Raw genomic sequence first — 22,941 nt, forward strand, 5'->3', positions numbered from 1 at the left:
ACAGCAAGCCCTTACTGAAATCTTAAGTTGGTTGCCAGCTTAGCACATTCATAATTATTTAGCAAATGCTGTCCAGCCCCAAAATCACAACTAATCTTGAATGGCAAGATGGAAAATTTTAATGAAATGTGCCATTTTAAAGCATTTTTAAGATTAATTTAACTCTCCATCAGTTTTGGGAGGCTATTCATTTTAATGGACTAACAAATGTGATTAATCAGTAAAAGCATGGGCGGTCAATTGTTCAGATAATCCTCCAATTTTGTGGTGATTAGAGATGTTGTATTTGCATTAAATTGTATCTGTTTGTGATCCTTTGAAGCACCACAGGATATTTTACCTGTTAAAGGCAGTTTATTGCTGAGTGCAATAGTTTGGTGATGATGACACTGGGCTAAGTCAGAGTGCTGAGTTCAACATGTGACATTTAATTTAATCAATTTGGCGCTTTGTTGAATGCCACGAGAAGAAAGTGACCCCCAAAAGCTGCAGGATTGCAACAAGTCTGACCCGTTTGACAGTGAAGGGAATCAGGGCCCCATACCTGGTCTGACTTACATGTGACTCCAGTCCCACAACACGTCATTGTCTCACAGTGCCCCAGGAGCTTACGGATGGGTAGTAAATGTCGCCTGGCTGCTCACACCCCGTTAATGGGCCAGGGCTACAAATAGCTTGTGTTTATTCGGCTTCATCGAGTTTCACAGATACGTTTCCTCCATGAGGCTTCGTAGGAGCCTCTGGCTGTACTGAATTAAACTCATCTCATCAACTACCTACCTTCCCACATTCTATCCCCATCTTAACTTGGCACTGTACCTGGAACAACATGTTGAAATATCCCGGAAATAACCGATATCCTTGGCGCTAACGTTAAGCTTAAGTCTGTTGTGCACCGAGACATTCTCTGTTTCAGAGGTGCCCTGCACAGATGTTGGCATTTAGCACAGACGTGGTAGAGAATAGAAAATTGGCACGCAGCTTTACAGGCAGTGGTGCAGAGGCAGCAGTTGACTATTTGCAGTCCTAGCAGTGGAATTCCCAACCCCAGGCCATCCCAGCCTACTCCGAGGCCGCCATCCAGGTCAGTGTGGAGTCAGTGCCTGGAGGAATACCCAGAGCTTTAGGAAGGAGGTCAATGACCTTCTCAATCTGCCAACGTTCTCTCTGATACCTGATACTCACTGCCTCTCTGTTATTGTACCTGCCTCCCATCAGGGTCCACGCTCTACCACTCTCACTACTGACCTCAACATTTTCCCCACTCCCTGCCACCCACTCCAACGCCAACAGCAGGAAAGCCTGCCAGCCTTCTCACAGGTGTAGATTTCCCCTTCACTGAGGTATTTTAAAACTGGCATAAAAACTCCAAGCGTCCAGCAGCAATGATATCAGCAAGCAAAGTGGGCCTTCTGACTCAATCACCTGCCCTTCCGTACCAACTTTCACCTCCCCTATACCTCCCTCTCTCTTGGTCCGGGAGGTTACCATCCCTCCAGAGAGAAGAAAGAGCCAATGCTGGTGGTGGACTTCCTCACATTTGGATCCTCACCTTCTTCAACAAAAGGATTTTTTCTCTGACAGCCCGAGCGTCTGACCGACCGTGCCCAAGCCCCTGGCAGGTAGCAGAGGTTGCCATTGGCTTACTGAACCTGTAGCCCCTGAGCCCTAACCCCCCACCCAACCCTTTGACTTAACAACCATGACAAGCTTCTTCCATTGTGGCTGTGCTAAATGCAGCAGCACTGTGAGCCCAGAACACAAGGTGAGGCAGGAACACTGTGGGTTTCCAGGTTGGCACAAAGTGAGAGAGAGCTAAAAGAGCAACTGAACAGGCTGGAAAGGCACTCCAGCCCTGTCTGTGAGCTGGTTGCATGTCCCTCAGAGAACAAAGCCCTTGCTGCAACATTACAATGACAGCTGCTAGACTAAGGTACAGGAGCAACCCGTCAGTGGATCAGAGATGTGCTGTGAGGCTGGCACATGTTAGATGCCATTGCCTGTGGACATGGGTTCTGTGTGGCTTGTGCTCGTTGGCCACGCCCTGAGATATTGGTGTCCAGTGTCTAACATGGAGGTCCTTTGGAGCAAGCAAGGAGCTGAAGTCTCCAGGTACCTACTCTGATTTTGACATCAAGTAGCAGAACAGGAGGCTGCATTGTTAATGAGGCAAGATTGGTGGGCCGAAGGGCCTGCTCCTGCGCTGTATTGAATTAATATTGAAGATGTGCAGTTAATAAGGTCATTGACAAGCAATAATAAGAGGTAACCCACCACTGCCTAATGAGAAGCTTACCATGACACCTGGAAATCAGTTATAAAATGCAGTGAGTTGGTCCCATTGTTGAGAGTGAATTTGCTGGACTTCTCATGCAATCCTGCCACATTTCTCATCATAGCTCACGTTGTTCAGAGGCACCTTATAAGTTTTTGCCCCAAATCTACTTTGTCTGCTGTGTTGTAATGCTGATGGGTTCACCTCTCTCTCCCTGTCTCCAACTAGGTTTTTCTTCCCCAACTGGTTTGGACAAGGCAGCAATAAATCCTATCGCTATAGCCTTACAAAGGATCACATTAACACTGTGCTGGATTACTCGGTCATTGACTACCTCTTTGCTCAGGTAAATGAGAATCTTTTACTGCTTACGGAATATGAAGCAGACATGGATCTTTACAACTTTAGGAAATGCCCATTGAATTCCGAGTCTGTTTGTTGGAGCCCAGAAGCCGAAGATTTCTGAATGTAGTGGTGCGGGTTAATAAGATCATTAAAACATGAAAATTCTTGGAATTCATTTGAGGAGGGATTGAATCAAAAACGAGAGGGGTCTGGTTAAACTTGAGCCACATCTCGGTTGTGCAACATGATGCACAACTCACATCTTCTCTTAAAGAACTGAAATAGGATTGGATGTCATTCTTTCCCATGGGGGACTGGAGGAGGATAGGGGAGTCAGAATGGGAGGATCATGTTCCTCTTGCATCTGACCCTATTCCCAATTTAGAACATTGACTCAATCATTAAGTAGCCAATTCATGGTCAGCCAAGGGGAAAACTGGCCAATTAGCTTTAGGAAGTAGGCTCCGAGTCTAGTTGAAATTGATTGAATCATTTGCAGTTTCATACAATCCCTACAGCACAGATATAGGCCAGTGTCAATCATATCTGCATTGACATTCTGTAGAGCATCCCACCCAGGCCAAATCTGATTCCCATAAACCTGTATTTCCGATGGCTAATCCACCTAGCCTGCATATCCCTACATGGCAATTTACACTTGGCCAATCCACCTAACCTGCATACTAATGTCCTTCAGGGAAGGAAGCTGCCATCCTTATCTGGTCTGGCCTACATGTGACTCCAGACCCACAGTGATATGGTTGACTCTTAGCTGCTCTCTGGGCAATTAGGGATGGGTAACAAATGCTTCCTGGTCAGGGATGCCCTCATTCTGTGAATGAAGAGAAAAAAATACTTTGGACTGTGGGAGGAAACCGGAGCACCTGGAAGAAACCCACACAGACGCAGGGAGAATGCGCAAACTCTGCACAGACAGTTGCCCGAGGCTGGAATTGAACCCAAGTCCCTGGTGGTGTGAAGCTACTGAGTCACGGTGCCACTACTTGGGTGTTGATTGTGGATGAGGAACCAGAAATTGGTTGCAGTTGTCAATTTCAGAGATAACAGTGTGGAGCTGGAGGAACATAGCAGGTCAGGCAGCATCAGAGGAGCAGGAAAGTTGACACTTCAGGTCAGGAACCAGCCCCAACCCTCCTCTCTCCATTTATTTCCCAGCTCTCTTGCCCGTCCCCCACTTTTGAAGGGTCCTGACCCAATACATCAACTTTCCTGCTCCTCTGATGCTGCCTGGCCTGCTGTGTTCATCCAGCTCCGACACTGTTATCTCTGACTCCTGCATCGGCAGTTCTTACTATCTCTGACAAATTTTAGAGCCATATTTCCCTGCAGGTCTGTCTTTCTCTCCTTCATGACTATACCAGCCTATAACTACTGGCCAAATAAAGCCTACAAGCAGCCAAATGCTGCCACCATCAATGACAGATGCTGTTACTACAAGATTCCTTTTCCCGTTGGCAGAGGCTTCCCTGCTCTCTCAGTGGGATGTGTAAATGTTTCTGAGAACAAATTTTAAGCTCCAGGAAGGCCACTCCAACACTCTCAATTTGTAGAAAATACAAACAGATCGCACCCAAAAGTAAATTACCACTCTACGGACAATAAGAGATTGTTGAGAATTGTTTTTCCAAGCTATAAATGAGAAGTTTCAAGGTAACTGGGAATGCTGCACTTCTTGTTCTGGAGAACTTCCAACAAAAACATTCCTGAGCGTCTTCTCATTTTTAGTTTTTTTTCTCTTTAATTGCCCAGAGGGCACTTAAGAGTCAACCACATTGCTGTGGGTCTGGAGTCACATGTAGGCCAGACCAGGTCAGGATGGCAGTTTCCTTCCCTAACGGGCATTAGTGAACCAGATGGATTTTATTGTCCCACATTTGCTGCATGTAACTCAGACTCCCCCAGCATCAGAGGGACCAACTGCAAATGTGGTAACTGCTTCGCAGAACAGATCTGTCCAGTTCATGCGTATGGTTCCAAATGCCCATTGCCTGTCATTTTAACTCTGTGACAGGCCGCACTGGGCCTATATGTCCGCTGCCTCCTGCACAGTTGTAATGAAGCACAATGGAAACAGAAGGAGCTGCACCCCATCTTCAATTAGGCACATTACAGCCTTTCATCCTCAACACTCAGCTCAACAACTTGAAATCGTGATGACTGGCCCCAATGTTTTTTTTCCTTTTATCACATAATAATAACTGTTAGATTTTCACCAGAGTGAGGAAACTTCTCCGGATCTTTCAAAATGGTGGGAGGGTCTCAGAAGCAGTTGTCCTGCCTCTGTGTCAACAGATCCCACTATTTTCTGGCATGTGCAGAGAGAAGAGGCATTCAATTCACTTCAGAGGGAAATCCAACCTAGCAGGGTGAGTTGAACTCAGTGCTGAGCTCCCAGGGTCTGTTTTGGGTGTTGCTAGGAATTTAACCCCCAGTGCAGGAATCCCAAATTCAAGGAGGAAACGCAGATACTCCTGAAGGGTAGGCAATTTACAATCATGAGCTGAAGTTATTTTTTTAAATCTCCGGCTCTTTAAGCGCACTTTGAGGAGGGGTGAGGACTTAACTGCTTTTATTGTAATGGTGGCAAAGTGCCAGAGAACCATAGTTGGCCTTCAAATCAGCCTGCCTCACCCAGCCTGATGGTCGCATAACCTCTGGCGGGTTTACTGTGTCTTATAGTTGGCCAAGTTAGTATATTTCCAAATTTGATTGACCCACCTTGGCAATGAAAACCAGGCCCGAGCTATTGGTAACCAATTGGCACATACTGAGGTCCAAGAAACCAAAAGAATTTCACATCTGCCCTCTTGACCCATCTTCTGTTTCTCGCTCCAGTATCATCTGTTTTATTCATAAAATCCCTACATTGCATAAAGAGACCATTTGGCCCGCTGAGTCCGCATCAAACCTCCAAAGAGGATCCCATCCAGACACATTCCCCCACCCCACATTTCCCATGGCCAAGCCACCTAACCTGCACATCCCTGGACTGTGGGAGGAAGCCCATGCAGACACGGGGAGAATGTGCAAACTCCACACAGACAGCCATCCAAGCTGTGGAATTGAACCCAGGTCCCTGGCTCTGGAAGGAAGCAGTGCTAAGCACTGAGCTACCCATCATCACTTTTGTCTTAGAGATAATGGGAACTGCAGATGCTGGAGAATTCCAAGATAATAAAATGAGAGGCTGGATGAACACAGCAGGCCAAGCAGCATCTCAGGAGCTCAGGATCACTTTTGTCTTGCTTGCTTTCCCACACAGCATCCTGGGCCCTGCCTGGCCCAGCTGTGATTTCCAGCCATTTTTTGCTTTCGGTCAATAAATACCAACACAGCCTGTGGCACTCGCGTGCCATGAACAAATGAGGAAAAAAAAATGAGACAACAGTGTGGAGCTGCTGTGTTCCTCCAGCTCCACACTGTGTTGTTCTTTGTTCTCCTCCCCTCTTCCCCCGACCAGGGGGAAAATGGGTTAAAAAAGGATCAATAATACTTTGAAATGAACATCCTGGTCATACCAGTGCACCATTCTGCATTAGATTAGATTAGATTCCCTACAGTGTGGAAACAGGCCCTTAGGCCCAACAAGTCCACACCGTCCCTTGAAGCATCCCACCCAGACCCATCCCCCATAACCTACGCACCCCTGAACACTACGGGTAATTTAGCATGGCCGATCCACCTTGTTCTTAGGTTTACAAGACCAGTCGGACCAGTTTTATGGATTTTTTTCCTTCTGGATTATTCCATTAAAACCTGTTACACCACAAACCTTTCTCCAGGGAGGCCATTAATCTGAAACGTGGACTTTAATTTTCTCTCACTGTGAAGGTAATTTAGACAGCTGCACATTTCCACCATTGTCTGTTTATGGTTTACAGTTTCTCATTCACTTTGTGGCTTAGTTATTTGAAGATGACAAAAAGCACCTGAGTGGTTTCTTTCAAGGGGTGGGGTGGGGTTAGCTGTAACATAGCTCTTCCTGTCTGCACAGCCTACAGCAGTAAAGATGAACCACCAGATTTGAGTTTCAGGGGAAAAAACAGAAATTGCTGAAAAGCTCAGCAAGTTTGGCAGAAGAAACCGGAGTTAACGCTTTGGGAATGGTGAACCTTCCTCAGATCAGGGCCTGAAATGATTTCTCTGCACAGATGCTGCCCAACCTGCTGAGCTCTTCCAGCAACTTCTGGTTTTGAATCTGATTTAAGGTATCTTTTGGTTTTTATTGAGTTTTGGAGAATTGACTCCACTTACAAGGGAACATTGCATGCACCCAACTTGTACTTTTCTCTCCGAGATAGCAAGAACTGCCGATGCTGGAGTCAGAGATAACAGTGTGGAGCTGGAGGAGTACAGCAGGCCAGGCAGCAGCAGGGGAGCAGGAGTCTTAGGTCGGGACCCTGTTTCATTTTTCCAAAGAAGGGTCCTGACCCAAAACCCCTGCTCCTCTGACGCTGCCTGGCCTGCTGTGTTCCTCCAGCTCCACACTGTGGTGTCTCATTTTTTTTTCTCATTTGTTCATGGCACGCGAGTGCCACAGGCTGTGTTGGTATTTATTGACCGAAAGCAAAAAATGGCTGGAAATCACAGCTGGGCCAGGCAGGGTCCATGAGGGGAGAGCAAACTAATGTTTCAAGTCGAGATGATTCTTCATCAGATCCTAAGTTCTCAGAGGCAATTAAGAATCAACTACATTGCAGAGGGTCTGGAGTTACATGTAGGCCAGAATGGGTGAGGCAGCAGATTTCCCTCCCTGAAGAGCATTACTGATGGGTTTTTACAACTAACAAATGGTTACATAATCACCATTAGGCTAGCTTTTCACTCCAGACTTTTTTCACTGACTTCAAATATGTCCACCATCTAAGAATTCAAACCCAATCTCATAGTCTCTGGATTACTCCATGATATTTCCACTGTGATACTGTCCCTTCCCTTGAGTACAGGAGATCAAAAGGCGACCTGATCAATGTGTTTAAAAATGTTACAACCATTCAATATGCTGGAACTATTCTCTTAAATTCATTCCTGGGAATGTGAGCCTCATCGCTTGGGCCAGCATTTATTGCCCAACCTTATTTGCCCCGGCAAATGTGGTGGTGAGCTGCCTGCTTGAAGGACTGCAGTCCCTGGGGAGTAGCCAGGTATTGTTAGGTATGGAATTACAGGAATTTGACCCAGTGATCTAGTAGGTAGTGACCGTGGTTTTAGAAAGTGCTGTCAAAAGGCCCCTGGTGAATTAATGCAGTGCTTTTTATGGATGGTACACATTGCTGCAGAGCTACATGGAGGCTGTTTCATCTGAGTTGATGTCAAGCTTCTTGAATGTTGTCGGAGTTGCACCCATCCAAGCAAGTGGGGAGCATTCCATCACACTCCTGACTTGCACCTTGTAGACGGTGGGCAGGCTTTAGGAAGACATGAGGTGAGTTACTCACTGCAGTATTCCTAGCCTCTGACCTGTTCTTGTAGCCACAATATTTATATGGCAAGTCTACATCATTATTTAGCCAATTACATCCCCTGTGATGTTGATGGTGGGAGGTTCAGTGATAAATATGTTCCCGTAATATGATTGCCTTTCTGCTTGGAACCTTCGAGTTCCATGTTTGGTAGGGACTTCTGGAACCAAAAGCCAGTTGTATGAAGCACATCAGTGTGCTGTTCACCTTACTCAGACTGAGTGGCTGTTGGGTTCCACGGCATCGAGTGTGATAGATGGTGATGCTGTTGAATGTGAAGTGATGATTGGAAGAATCCCTAGTGCAGAGAATTAGCTTCAAAATAGGAGCCAGGGCAATCAGGAGGGGAACAGTGAATCATTACTCGAACACACTTATGATACAGAGAAGATCATTCAACTTGTCAAATCCATGCTGGAGATACAGAAATTTGGAACTTCTTTCCCCAAAAGCTGTGAATACTAGTCAGCCATTGGGAGCTTTACAGCTGAGAGAGCTAGAGTTCGGCTGGGGAAGGCCTTCAGGAAACATGAAGTTGGAAAATGCAATTAAGTTGTAAATTGACTATGATTGAATTTAATATTAGAGTTGGTGTCGTGAAGTTTTGAGCTTATATCAAAAATTGCAAGTGTACTCATCCCATTCTCACAACTAATTATCCTCTGAGCCTGCTGGGTGAAAATCATCTCAAGTTCATCTGATACCATTAAAGTGTTGATGAGGCTGATGTTGGTTAATCAAAAAAGGAAACTCGACCCTACTGCTAACTTCTTATCAGGGTTTGCTGTCTGAGGAAATGTGCTTATCAAACTCGCTCATCATTGCTTGCTTTTTTCTCTCCTCCACATTTAGTCACGCACTGACTTTGTCAGTGGCCTCATTAAGGTGCCAATGGACCTGCAGATGCAGGAGGAATGCCTGGGAATGGCGGTATTGGACATAATGAGGATCTCCAAGGAGAAGAAGTGGAATCTGCAGCAGATCTGTGACCATGTCAGGTGAGATGGTAAAGGAGCTGGAGAACAGCTCCTCATTTCCAACACTGCTTCTCTCCATAAGGTTAGATTCCAAACTGGTTCACTGTGCTTCCCATCACTATGAAGCTCTCCAAGGGCAGTTCAATCTCGCAATATGACCAGCAGTAATGGAATGTAAAGTGCTGTGATGTATGCCTTGATTTCTTGGTGCCTTGTCATTCCCGCATAGTTTGGTACATAAAACCTGGTCTTATTGGGAGGTATTTTTGTAATTTCCACATGATACCCCCTTGCTCCTTTAGATCCCTTCTTAAAACCTCTTTGACTGCAGTTCTTCCGTCTCCCAAAGCCCTGAACCATCTGGTACCCTCTCTGCATCCTGCCATACATCTAAGGTGTCACTATCCATGATGAAGTGATACCCTGGACATATATCTGTCCAAAATGGGTGCGCATAAACTTCTAACCCAAAGACCAAAAGAGTGATTACTGCTATATGACAACAGCCAGCCTATGACCCCACAAACAACAAATCAACAAAAACTAGATGAATTTATTCTCCGATAAAATTGAGGCCCATATTGAACATTTCACCTGAAAGTTGGCACCTGTCTCTGTGTAGCGCTCCTTCAATACTGTACTGAAATATCAGCTCAAATTGTCCACTCAAGTTCCCAAAGTGTGTCTGTGGTCCTATGATAACAAGGTGTAGAGCTGGACAAACACAGCAGGCCAGGCAGCATCATAGGAGCAGGAAAGCTGACGTTTCGCGCCTAGACCATTCTTCAGAAATGCTGATGAAGAGTGTAGGCCCAAAACGTCAGCCTTCCTGGTCCTCTGCTGCTTGGCCTGCTGTGTTCATCCAGTTCTGCACCTTGTTATCTCGGATTCTCCAGCATCTGCAGTTCCTATTATCTGTGATCCCATGACTGTTTGATTCAGATGTGAAAGTGCTATGACTGAGGCAAGCCTGGTTGTTATCGTTTGTTAACCTATTGGTTCTGTTTGCTAATACATCCATCTCTGGCTCACCACATTTCTTTTAAATTATGTCCAGACATCTATGGGTCACTGTCTTGAAAATGCAACACTGCAAGTCTACAAGCAGATTAAGAGGCAAAAATAAACTGCAAATGTAAACCATACCAGATTAAATCAAGTGATATCCTTGTGCAGGAGAGGTTATCTTACAATTCACAACTGGCTACAAGCTGTTCAGTATTTGCTCATGAGTTGTGCAGAGTGGCCTTTATATCTGATGTGCTTTTCCGCCAGCTCTCTTGCTCATCAAATCACTCTCATTCCATTTCAAGCTACAAGTCCTGCATTCCAGCCAGCCTCCGGCAACAGATTCAGCAACACAACTTCTTGACAAGGAAGAGAATCCGAAGAAAGTTCTACAAATTCCTAAATAAAATCAGTCACTGCGAGGCTGACCTCAAGTACCTGAAGCTGAAGTATCTTATGGATATGGAAAGCTTGGAAACTGTGCCCAGCAAGGAGACCTTCCATGTTAAAGACCCAACGTGGGACCCACAAGAGCAGGAAGTACATAAGTTCATCTGTGTCTCTGGAGAACATGGAATTCAATGGAGTTTTAAACAAGATGAGGTTGGTATTTACATTTGGTAGGTCACACATAGAGCTTTGAGCTTTGTGGATTACTCACAACTTGGCATCTAGTCAGATTTTCATAGATTGGGCCAAGGTTGGCATGGAGATGCAGCTAGAACTTTTCAAATACAGCCAAAAATGTGGATGCTAGAAATCTGAAACAAATACAGAGATTGCTGGAGAAACTCAGTGGGTCCAATAGTGTAAATGGAAAAAGGAATAGAGTTAATATCTTAACTCCAAAGTTTCAGGTGAAGAAGAATATTCCAGATTTGAAACATTAACTCTGTTTGTCAGTCCACAGATGCTGTCAGGCCTGCTGAGTTTCTCCAGCATTCTGTGTTTGTTTCAGCTGGATACTGTTAGCTGTCTGTCTTAACGAGCTCATTAACCCGGGACCAGTCAGATCAGCTCTGGTAAGGGTGTTGCCGTGAGGAATTCAGCATGGACCAGCAGCCACCATGGTCTGTTCTCAATGAAGAAGATGTAATGTCTGCACAAAGCCCTTTCACCTCCACAAAACAGGATCCTTTTGATTCTAGCACATACAATTAAAACTGACAAAACAGTCATTTGCATTATGTAATTGAAATACTACGGATGCTGGAAATCTGAGACAAACACAGCGATCGCTGGAGAAACTCAGCAGGTCAGGCAGCACCTGTGTTAGAGAAGGCCATGCCCAGTTTGACCATAGCCTGCTGAGTTTCTCAAGTATGTTGTGTGTTAATAATTTGCGTTACTTATTTGACAATAAACTATATATAGACAATGTTGATTGGGAGACTGTGGATAGTCCATCTGACTCCTACAAGAATATAACTGTGTATTAAGTTTAATGCAAGAGTAACTACATCACATTCTGTCTCAGTAGTAGTAATAGTCAGAAGTATAAGATGTGAGAACTTAAAGGTACACGCACACCCTATCGTAACAAAATGGTGGGACAGTAGTTCACCTGCTTGATTATCCAATGTGGATTCCAACTGGCTTTTACCTAAGATCATAAGGTGTAGGAGACAAAGCAGGCCATTTGAGTCTGGTCTGCCATTCAATATGATCATGGCCGGCCTGATAATCTTCAACTCTGCTTTCCTGCCTTTTCCCCATCTCCCTTGATTCCCTTACTGATTAAAAATCTATCTGTGTCTACCTTGAATATATTTAATGACCCAGCTTCGGCTGCCCTCTGTGGAAAAGAATTCCATAGATTCACTAACCACTGAGAAGAAATCCCTCCTCATCCCTGCCTTAACTGGATGACCCTTGCTCTCAGACTATGCCTATTGTCCTAGACTTACCCACAAGGGGAAATAGCCTTTCCACATTTAGCCTGGCAAATCCCCTTAAAAATCCTTTGTTTCAACAAGGTTGTCTCTCAGTCTTTGAAAACTCCAATGAATATAAACCCTACCTCTCCTCATAAGATAGACCCCTGTTCCTGGGATCAGTGTAATGAACCTTCTCTGCACTGCCTCCAATGCTGACTTATCTTTAGTTAGATAAGCGGTCCCAAAACAGTTTTCTGCTTGTATGGGTTAAAGTTTATGTTATGATGTTGAAGATATTTCAATTGTATTGGACAGATGGTTGGGCAAGAGTTTCTTTAACTGCTTATCATTATTGATATGTTGGTAAGACACTGTAATTTTATTAATACTGTCACTGGCTCACAGGAACATAATCTCTGTTTGGCTTCCCTTCTGATTTGGCAGTGGCAGCCATTTTGTGACTTCCCTGAGATCGTGGACATCACTCTCAAGCAAGCGAGTCGGGATTATGTCTTAGAAGAAAGTCGAATTGTCACAGTTGCCAAGCAAGACAACAAGCTTTTGGTAAACTTCATCTAAAAATTGGATTTTATACACCGAGGACAGGAAATCAATCAATCAGGAGCACAAATCACAGGGGCAAGTCTGTCCTAAGTGACCATTCTCAACATTCACTGCTGTTGGGTGGATTTTAAGGCTCCAACTCAGTGGTTTTGATTATAGGGGCTTTTAAAAATTAAGTGACCAGACTGTCCATTCCTGATCCATCTCCCCACAGTGAGAGGGAAAGGCTTCAGACAGCTCAACTGTCTTTGAAACATTGAGACCCTCAAGTGACCCAATGAATGACCACTTCAAGGCCTCCTGCCTTCTCTGTAGAATTAGGACATTAGAAGCAGAATTAGGATATTCAATCCATTGAGTCTGCTCCACCATTCAATCATGCTGATATGTTTCTCAACTCCATTCCCTTGCTGTTTCCTCATAATCTTTGATCCCTTTACCAATCAAGAGCTTATCTATCTCTGTCTTAAACACACTCAATGACTTGCCTCCACAGCCCCCTGTGGCAGTGAGTTCCACAGATTCAACCCCCCCTCACCCCCCAGCTGAAGAACTTCCTCCTCATCTTAGTTCTTAAGAGTTGTTCCTTCATTCTGTGGCTGCGTCTTTGGGTTTTAACCTCTAACTACTGTTAGAAACATCTTCACATACACCCTTCCAAGCCTATTGGTATTCAGTAAGTTTCAATAACATCATCATCGAGTCTCTACAGTGTGGAAACAGGCCCTTCAGCCCAAGCCCACACTGACCCTCAGAGCATCCAACCCAGACACATTCCCCTATATCCCACCTAATCTACACATCCCTGGACACAATGAGCAATTTTTCATGGCCAATCAACTTAACCTGCACATCTTTGGACTGTAGGAGGAAACCAGAGCACCCGGAGGAAACCCACACAGACACAGGGAGAATGTGCAAACACCACCAGACAGTCACCTGAGGGTGGGATCGAACCCAGGTCCCTTGCACTGCGAGGCAATAGTGCTAACCACTGAGCCACCATGCTGCCCCTATTGCCCCCTCATCCTTCCACACCCCAATCGCTTACAGACCCAGAATGCTTCACCTCCTTATCTGACAAGGCCTTCATCCGCAGGATCATTCTTGTGTCAAAATGATCTGGACACCCTCCACCATCAACACATTTTTCCTTAGATGCAGAGCCCAAAGCTGCTCACAATATTCCGAACGCAGACCAGAACTTTATATAGCCTCAGCAGTACCTTTCTGATCTTGTATTCTAGCCCTCTTAATACTAATGTGTTTGCTTTCCCAACTGTCAACTGAACCTGCAAGTTAACCCTAAGAGAATCCTGAACTGAGACTCTGAAGGCCCTTTCTGCTTCAGATTTCTGAAACCTTTCCCCATTTGGAAATAATCTGTCTCTATTCTTCCCACCTAAGTGCACTTCCAACTTCCCACTTTGTATTCTATCTGCCCACACTTGTAGCCTGTCCAAGACCTTCTGCAGCCTCCCTGCCTCTTCACCACCACTACTTGTCCCTCCACCTACCTTTGTGCCCATCTACAAATTTAGCAACAATGTCCTCAGTTCCTTCTTCCAGCTTGTCAATGTCTAACATGAATAGTTATGGTCTTGATACTCCTGTAAACTTCAACTAATTGCCAGCTGCAGTTATGATGAAGGCCCCTTTACCCCCGCTCTCTGCCAATCAGCCAATCCTCTATCCAAATCAGTACCTTGACCCTAATACCATGTGCTCTTAAATTATTTGGCAGCCTACTGTGCAGCACCTTGTCAATGGAAAAATCATGTCACTGGCACTCCTTTGTCCAACATATTGCTTGGCTTACTGGCATCTGTTTGTTATCCAATGATAACCCCACTTCATGGAAGAATTAAATAAATGGCCCAGAGTCCACATCATGTCCTCTCTAGAAACTGCACCTAGTCTCAGTGTAGCCATTCATTGACCCTGGTGCTGTTGGGAGCACAGAGACGCTGGCCAATCTTCAGCATGGCGCTGGCTCCAAGTTGGAGGTGGAATTTCCTGATTTAATTAATCTTGCCTGAGAGTAAAAGTGCCATGGGGCAGTTGGACCTCCAGTGGAAGGGGTGATCGGGTTGTTTGTCAGGAGGATGGGGCAGAGGAGGGAAGGAGGAAAAAGGCGAAGACAACCTCCTTGTAAAATTCCAGCTGTGTGTGTGTGTGTGTGTGTGTGTATGCATGTATGTGTGTGAGTTTGTTTGTTTGTGTGTGTACTTGTATGTCTGAACGTGTGTGTGTGTGTGTGTGTGTGTGTGTGTGTGTGTGTGTGTGTGTGTGTGTGTGTGTGAGCCCTCCTTTGCACAGTTCCTGAACCTTGGTGCAAATGCAACGTAGATGTATGCGTTTGAAGACCACAAGCTCAAATGGGTGTGAGGTTCCCAAATAACAAGAAATTGTGTTGCTTGCACTTTCAGTTCTGAATTTGTTGCTAAATTGCCACTTTGAGCACACAGGAAGCTGGAAGGTGATTTGCTAAGAGTGCTCAAATTAGAACTTGAGGGAATTAGGAGAAACTGTATTCCAGCACTAATTTGGTCAGTCACTGTAAGAGCTATGTTAAAGTATCAAAAAAGATTAGGAGGGACATGGAGAACTTGCTTTTTTTATTGGACCTGACAAACCCTTGTGTTCCATAATGCACTTCCTGAAAGAATAGAATCATAGCTTCCAATAAAGAATTGATTAAAGAAACCTGCAAAGAAATTTTGAAAGGCTACAGGCGAAAGAGCACAAGAAGCCAATTGGCTAGTGCTTGCAAGGTGTCAGCACAGACACAATGGGAGGAGTGGTGTCTTTCATTGCTATGTCATTCCATGAGTCCACCTGACAAAGTCAGCTTCATCCTGAAAGGCTACAGCAGTGGGTGACCTTGGAAATACAACACGGAATCATTGAGGAAGTGCAAGGCAAGATTTATTCTGTGCTAAAACAAAGCTATGTAGCTAAAGAGAGGGTGTTGTATGCTATACTTATTCAGGAGTGCTGAAGCTGAGTTATAAGGAAGTACCCACATTCAACACCCTAACACGATACAAGGACATCCCAAAACATCTTGAAGCCAAAGGCAACTGACAAACTGCAGATGAACGCAGAAGACAATGGGTGTATGGGAAGGTTAGAGAAAAGTGACCAGGTTTGTTACTGGTCAACAATTTAAGTTAATTCCTTGATATGCTGTGAATAAAGCTATGTAATAGGTTACGCTGATCTGAGCTGGCCAACAGGATCTTCACAACACCACATCCAGACTGCTCCAAATCCAAAACTGCTGCTTTCCCTACACATGGCAATGACAGTACCTGTTTAGACAATGCCCTGACTACCACTGTCACTCATGAACCCATGACTTTATCTGGCAAGGAAGCGAAGCATCACCAACTCAATCAGGTAAAGAAATTATTATTGAGGAATCAACAAGAAATTCACCCCCCCCCACCACCCAGCAACAAAAATTCCATTCTCCAAAAGCCAGCGATGCCACAGTACAGAGGGAGGCTATTCAGCCCATTGGGTCTGCAGCAGCTCTCTGAATGACCAACTCCCAGGTGCCATTCCCCAGAAAGCCCTGCACATGTGGCGTCACTGCATAAAAAACTTCACTGCATTCCTATTCCATTCCCTTGTAATGGAAATTCTGTTTGCTTTCCCAATCACTTGCTATTCCCATTCACAAACTTGTTGTGATTCTTGTGTCAGGAAACCTCGAAATCTTTGTGTCCCAGAGGTCTGAGATTTCTCTCCACTTTCGTTTGTAATCTTCCTGCCAATGTTCATAAATTCATATTTTTCCACATTACACTGATATGTCACACTTTTGACCATATGACTTATATCCTTTTGCAGACATTTTTTTAACTTATCCTGCCTTTATATTCCATTTTATGGTTAATTTTTTCACGTTGTAAGATGGCGCCAGAGAGTGGTGACACTATACAACGCTTGTTACTGCATTTTGTAACAAAATACACATGACATTAAATAAATCAAATTCTCTTTGTGCCATTAGCAATAACTGTCTCTCTAAACAAGTCCTTGATTTAGATGAAAAATAGTCCATGCAGAAATCCCGTGGCACTCCATTCATGACATTCTGCCAATCTGAAAATGACGCATTTATCCCTTTTAAATCCTTTAAAAGCCTACTATTATCTTAAATAACTCCAGCAGGTTCCTTAATCTTCTGTACCCAAGGGGGAACAAGCCTTTATTGTAATACTTATCCGCACGTTAACCTCTTCAGCACCCAAAATGATGAAGTTGCTATTACCTGCAGTTGACGGATAGACCAATGAGCAAGCTGGCAAAGGGTACATTTTGGACTGCTCTGGATGTTCCCTTTATAGGATGGCCATCTCAGTAATGGAGCCAAAACTGCAGGAGTCAACTAAGCGACAGATATTGTGACTTAACAAAAATGCGTGAGAAATGGGCATCACTGGAAAGGCTGGCATTTTGCTTGGCCAGTTCAGAGGGTAGTTACGTACTGGACACACTGCTGCAGGTCCTGGACAAGCTAGGGGAGCCAATTTCCTTCCCCAAAGAACATTAGCGATAAGGTTGGGTTTTAATGACGACCAATGTTAGTTTGTGTTCAACACACATTCCGGGGTGATTGGTTAGCTCAGTTGGCTGAACAGCTGGTTCGTGGTGCCAACAGTGCGGGTTCAAATCCTGCACTGGCTGAGGTTACCATGATGGCCTGTCCTTCTCAAACGTTCCCCTCACCTGAGGCATGGTTACCCTTGGGTTAAACCGCCAGTTGCGGTCTTTCTGAAAGGAGGGCATGGTTTGGAATGGCTTTAATGGAATTGAAATGCCACTGGCTGCCATGGTAGGATTTGCGCCACTATCTCCAGAACATCAGCCTAGGGCTATGAATGACTAATCCACTCATGACTAGGTCCTCATAACAATGCATTGACGAGGGATGAGCTAATGTGAATCAAGTAGCTCCCAACATCAAGCCAACTTGAACTTTTTTATGTATTTCCCATTAATTTTCAAGATCTCAGCTTAACCTCCTTTCCAACTGATAATAGGAGGGCATAAGTGAACGTTTTCTTTCTCCCAGGAGCCACCAAGGTTAGTGCCTCAGGCCTGTTAACATGACAAAACAAATGGCTAAAGGTTGGGTGTGGGGGTTTCTGTGTGAAGTTGTCCTTTTTTTCTTTTGTTGCATGTCTTAGCCAGAATGTAAAAGAGTAATACATTACTATAAATAGTGCAGTATAAATAACTGTTTCTGTGAGCCTTATCTCAATCATGGCACAGACACCTAATGTGACAAGAAGATATTTATCACTATTTGATGCCATTCACCTTGTTTTAGAATTAGGAAGCCGAGATGAGAAATCAACATTCATAGTTTAGGCCAACAGTGAGATTGTAAAGCAATGAGGATCTGTGAGAATGAACATAGTATTTACTTTTAATTCATGCAAGAACCAAGCAGTGCTGGCCAGCCCAGCGCTTAGTGCACATCCCTATATTGGTCTTGAGAATCCTGAGCTTTTGAAGGTTGTGTGTTGAAGAAGGGTTTGAAAGTTAAAGAAAGAAGGTTTTGAGGTGTTGAGCAAGAGTGGAAGGTGATTTGTCTATTCTTCGTCTTAATACATTGAGGATATGGGAGAATGTCTAAATATGAACAGAAAACTAAATCGTCTGGGACCATTCACGACCTCAGAATATTCCAAAATATTTTACAGTCAGCAAGACACCCCTTGAAGTGTAATGTGGGAAATGCTGCAACAGATTTGTAGACAGCAATCTCCCACAAAGTATAACGAAATACCAGTGAAATACTTTTCTTGTATGTTGTTGAGTGAGGGATAACTATTGGCTTTGGACCCTGGGGGAGCTCCCCACACTTGTCCTCAGGATCTTTCTCATCCTCCTGTGATCTTCAGACAGATTGTCTCGTCTGGGCATTGACACACTCAATAATGAGGTTCTCCTTTGGCTTTGGGAACGTCAACCTGGATATTGTTTTCAACTTTCTTGAGCAGGGCTTAAACCCATGACCTTCTGCCTCAGAGTGCTGTCCCCACAGAGGCGTATATTTGGAAAACAAGAGAGTGCAAAATTCAAAAAGTAACAGAATCTAAGCTAAGAGAAGGCCAGCTAGGAATAGCTAGGGTATGCAAAGTGTGATTAAAGAGAAAATAAGACTAAGTTGTGTTTTTAAATATTCAAGAATGAGAGAAATATTCCCAGATTACTGCTGCATAAAGATTTTGGCTCTGAAAGGTTTAATACTGAGGATCGATTAGATTCTTTACAGTGTGGAAACAGGCCCTTTGCCAACAAGTCCTCACCATCTCTTGGAGCATCCCACCCAGACCCATCCCCCCTATAACTCACACACCCCTGAACACTACGGGCAATTTAGCATGGCCGATCCACCTAGCCTGCACATCTTTGGGCTGTGGGATGAAACTGGAGCACCTGGAGGAAACACATGCAGACACAGGGAGAATGTGCAAACTCCGCACAGACAGTTACCCAAGGCTGGAATCGATCCCAGGTCCCTGGCGCTGTAGGCTGCAGTGCTAACCACTGAGCCACTGTGGTGCCCTATGCATTGAGGACCACATGATATGGTTATCTCAGATGGACTTGGGCAGTGGAACAGCTGGTAGTGAACTGTCAAGTTCTCCCTCATGGACATGGTAACATTGTCTATCACAATCTTCGTAATGAAAAGTGCCTCTTTTCATTCAACTACCAAGTGGCTTTTCTTCATCACATGAGACCAGTCAGACCCTTTACATCCCAAATCTAAAAGGAGGTTGGGGGTCAGCAAATCTACTTTTCACTAAAATGCTGTGCACTGCCATACAGTTAGTTTCAAAAACAGGAGCAACACTTAAATCTTTGATGGACTTAGATTTTGTAGTCACAAGATCTGTGGAATTTGTGCTGCTTTCAGCACAAAAATATGTGGTAAAGCTGCTTGGCATTTTTACCTTTCATTATAGCTTTAATGAGCGTAACTGCATTCTGATTTGTGGCCTGCGCCTGTAATCCTGCCTATTGTCCTATTCCCACAGGAGGCAGAGTTTCCAACTCTGAGAGAGGCTCTATCCTTCGTGGCCCTTATCGATGGGTATTACAGATTGACGGCCGATGCACATCACTATTTCTGCAAAGAGGTGGCTCCACCGAAGCTGTTGCATCAAATTGAGGACAACTGCCACGGACCTATCACGTACGTTCAAGGATTTGGCCATTACGATTGGCCCAATGAAAATGACCTATCTCCCTGAAGAAGGAGAAAGTGGCCGTAGAATTATAAGTTTCTGCAAACTAGTCTTTGTTTAAGTTACCCAAGTATTTTACTGGTACTCACCAAGTGCACATGTTGAGTGATACTTTGGATTCAGAAATGATCCTTCGAGCTTGATTCACCATTCAGTAGCATTGTGCTTCATTGTGGCCCACACTTACTTTCTTGTCAACTCCCTTGACTTCCTTGTCTATTAAAAACATATCTAGCTCAGCCTTGAACAAATGTAATGATCCAGCCCACCTCCTCTACTTTCCAGGGAAGAGAATTCCACAGGCTAATGACAAAATGAGGGCGGCATGGTGGCTCAGTCATCAGCACTGCTGCCTCACAGCACCAGGGACCCAGGTTCATCTCTACCTTTTGGTGACTCTCTGTGTGGAGTTTGCACCCTTTTCTGCATGGGTTTCCTCTGAGTACTCCAATTTCCTTTCACATTCCAAAAATGTGCAGGTTAGTTGGGTTGCCCATAGTGTCCAAGGATGTGCAGCCAAGGTGAGTTAGTCATAGGACATGCAGGGTTACAGGGAGTAAGGTTTTTGGTGCAGGGGAGGGGGAGGGTGGCAGGGGGGTGGTGTTTTCAAGAATGTGCAGGTTAGATGGGTCAGTTGTGGGAAATACAGGGTTACGGGGAATGAGGTTATGGGGGTGTATGAATGGGTCTGAGTGGGATGCTGTTTAGAGATTGAGCACAGTCTCAATGGGATGAACGGCTTGTTTCAATACTGTAGGGATTCTTTGATGAAATTTCCCTGTCCTTTCTGTCTTAAAGAAGGGACCTCTTTTTCTTACTATATCTTTCTAGCTCTCATCTCTCCCACAAGAAGAAACAGCTTCCAGTTATCCACCCTATCGAGTTCCCACGCCAATTATTTCCAGAGACATTGCCTCAGCTTTTTATTGTCTTGTCACTTTGTTAAGAGGGCTCCATCCCCGACTCTTTAACTTGCCTGTCTCCTTTCCACCTATCTTCTCTCCTCTATCCATCTTCTATCCTCCTCCCCCTCTCACCCTATTTATTTCAGAATCCTCTTCCCCTCCGCCATTTCTGATGAAGGGCCTAGGCCAAAACGTCAGCTTTTGTGCTCCTAAAATGCTGCTTGGCCTGCTGTGTTCATCCAACCCCACACTTTATTAAGAAATACCTTTAGTTTATTCAGTGACTCCTTCCAATAGGATTGTTAAGATCAGGAGGTTATGAAGGTGGTCCATAACCTCTGCTGTTACTCTGTAAGATATTGTTTTGGAGTTCTGTTACTATATCACTGTCTACATACTGTCCAATTGTCTCCAACTTTCATTAACATCAATACAGACCCATGAACAAGCATCAATGCTCATTTCCTAACTTGTATGGGAGCTCCTCACCCTGTGTTCATTGACCAACATTTGCTCCTGGTCCAGCAGGTTGTTTTTTAAATTTCTGACACTTACTTTCAAATATTCTCACGATCTCCCAACCTATGTATTCTCCTCCAACTCTACAAAACTTTGAGATCTCTGCTGTCCTCCAACTCTGGCTCCTGGGGCAGTGTGATATCCATTGTTTCATTATTTGCAGCTAATCCTTCAGCCGCCTGCTTCTTACTGTCTATATTTCTGTTGCAAAACCACTCGCAATCACTGTCTTGAGGATGCATCTTAAAACCTAAAGGTGTGACCGTGTTTTTGCTCAGACATCCAACCGTCCCGCGATCCTAAGAAAAGTTCGCAAAATGCTGAATGAAGTCTTAATCTGTTTATGATCATTTTTAGTCTGACTCAAAAGGCCAACTCAGAGATCTGGCAATAACCATTGGAAATGTTCCACTTTAGGTGAAGCAACAAAGTCAAGGTCGAAGCCATGCTAGCAACGCCAATGCAACAACAGACCCACCCACATGACTCATTCAAAGAGTCCATGGTATTTTCAGTCTCTGATCTTTATTATAAGCTGATTACTCTTCCTTTACAGATCTGACTTTGCCATGTATAAGCTGAAAAAACTTGGAAACAAGAAAGGTTTCTACCTCCTCCGTTGCAGCCCTAAGGAGTTCAACAAATACTTCTTGACTGTTTGTGTTGAAGTAAGTCACCATTTTAAGGTTTTGCTGTGTGTTTTGTGTATTTGATTTGCCTCAAAGCAATGCAGAGATGGCTCCAGTGTGCAGGATCTTATCTCTGAGCCAATATCCAACCAAACAAACATTGATCAGGGTAATAAAATGTGAGGCTGGGTGAACACAGCAGGCCCAGCAGCATCTCAGGAGCACAAAAGCTGATGTTTCGGGCCTAGACCCTTCATCAGAGAGTATGATTATTAAATATCCTGTGTGCCAGGCCACCACCCCAGATGTTTTACCCCAAAATCCAACCTAACAATTCAGGGTAGTGCCGAGGGAATGCTTAATCTCTGATGAAGGGTCCAGGCCCGAAACGTCAGCTTTTGTGCTCCTGAGATGCTGCTGGGCCTGCTGTGTTCATCCAGCCTCACATTTTATTATCTTGGATTCTCCAGCATCTGCAGTTCCCATTATCACTGAGACATTGATCAGGTACCAGACTCACATAAACACAAAGCATCTGCAGCAATGAACACAATGGACGCCAAATACATTGAGTTTTGTATTTCGTTGGCTGTTTGCTATGGTAGGCCCTTGCATATGAGGAAGACCTGAGGTGATAGGTGGAGGAATGGGAACAAAAACCAGGACCTCATAATGACTCAGGAATGGGATGGATGGAGAAAACCTTTCTCATGGTCCAGTGTCTACATTGATGGAGCAAAGCCACAAATTTCTCCAATGGCCTACTTGACCTTCGGCGATCCCTGCCCTGAAGTTCCAGAGGTTCAGTTCTGCCACCACAAGGCCCGAGGCTTCTTCGTAAATTGTGAGGCTGAGGTCATTTCCTTGGATCTGATGGGGTTCACTGTCTCCGTGGAGACTTCAACAGTAGCTGCGCTTCATGTGATTATCAAACAGATCACAGCTGCTCTGCTATTTATTCCCCTTCAATCTTTCCTGAACAGGCAAACCTTGCAGCAAAGATAGGGAACTTGACCATTCAGCCCTTCAAGCCTATCCTGCCATTCAGTTAATAGCTCAAAAGGAAGTCACTTACAGCCACAACG

The 22,941-nt window shown here is 44.5% G+C and overlaps 1 protein-coding gene across 2 annotated transcripts in view; it reads left to right on the forward strand.

Annotated features, from left to right (window-relative positions):
• The window catches only part of LOC125465790 (tyrosine-protein kinase JAK2-like), a 125,709-nt gene that overhangs the window by 50,970 nt on the left and 51,798 nt on the right, over positions 1-22,941 (forward strand). For both annotated transcript variants that reach the window (XM_048559648.2, XM_048559647.2), the window contains 6 exons: positions 2,504-2,621; positions 8,956-9,101; positions 10,394-10,691; positions 12,410-12,529; positions 19,594-19,751; positions 21,784-21,895. In XM_048559648.2, coding sequence (XP_048415605.1) covers positions 2,504-2,621; positions 8,956-9,101; positions 10,394-10,691; positions 12,410-12,529; positions 19,594-19,751; positions 21,784-21,895 — 952 coding nt within the window. The remainder of the gene's footprint in view (positions 1-2,503; positions 2,622-8,955; positions 9,102-10,393; positions 10,692-12,409; positions 12,530-19,593; positions 19,752-21,783; positions 21,896-22,941) is intronic.

This window comes from Stegostoma tigrinum, chromosome 30, assembly GCF_030684315.1.
Source record: "Stegostoma tigrinum isolate sSteTig4 chromosome 30, sSteTig4.hap1, whole genome shotgun sequence".
Classification (NCBI taxonomy): Eukaryota; Metazoa; Chordata; class Chondrichthyes; order Orectolobiformes; family Stegostomatidae; genus Stegostoma; species Stegostoma tigrinum.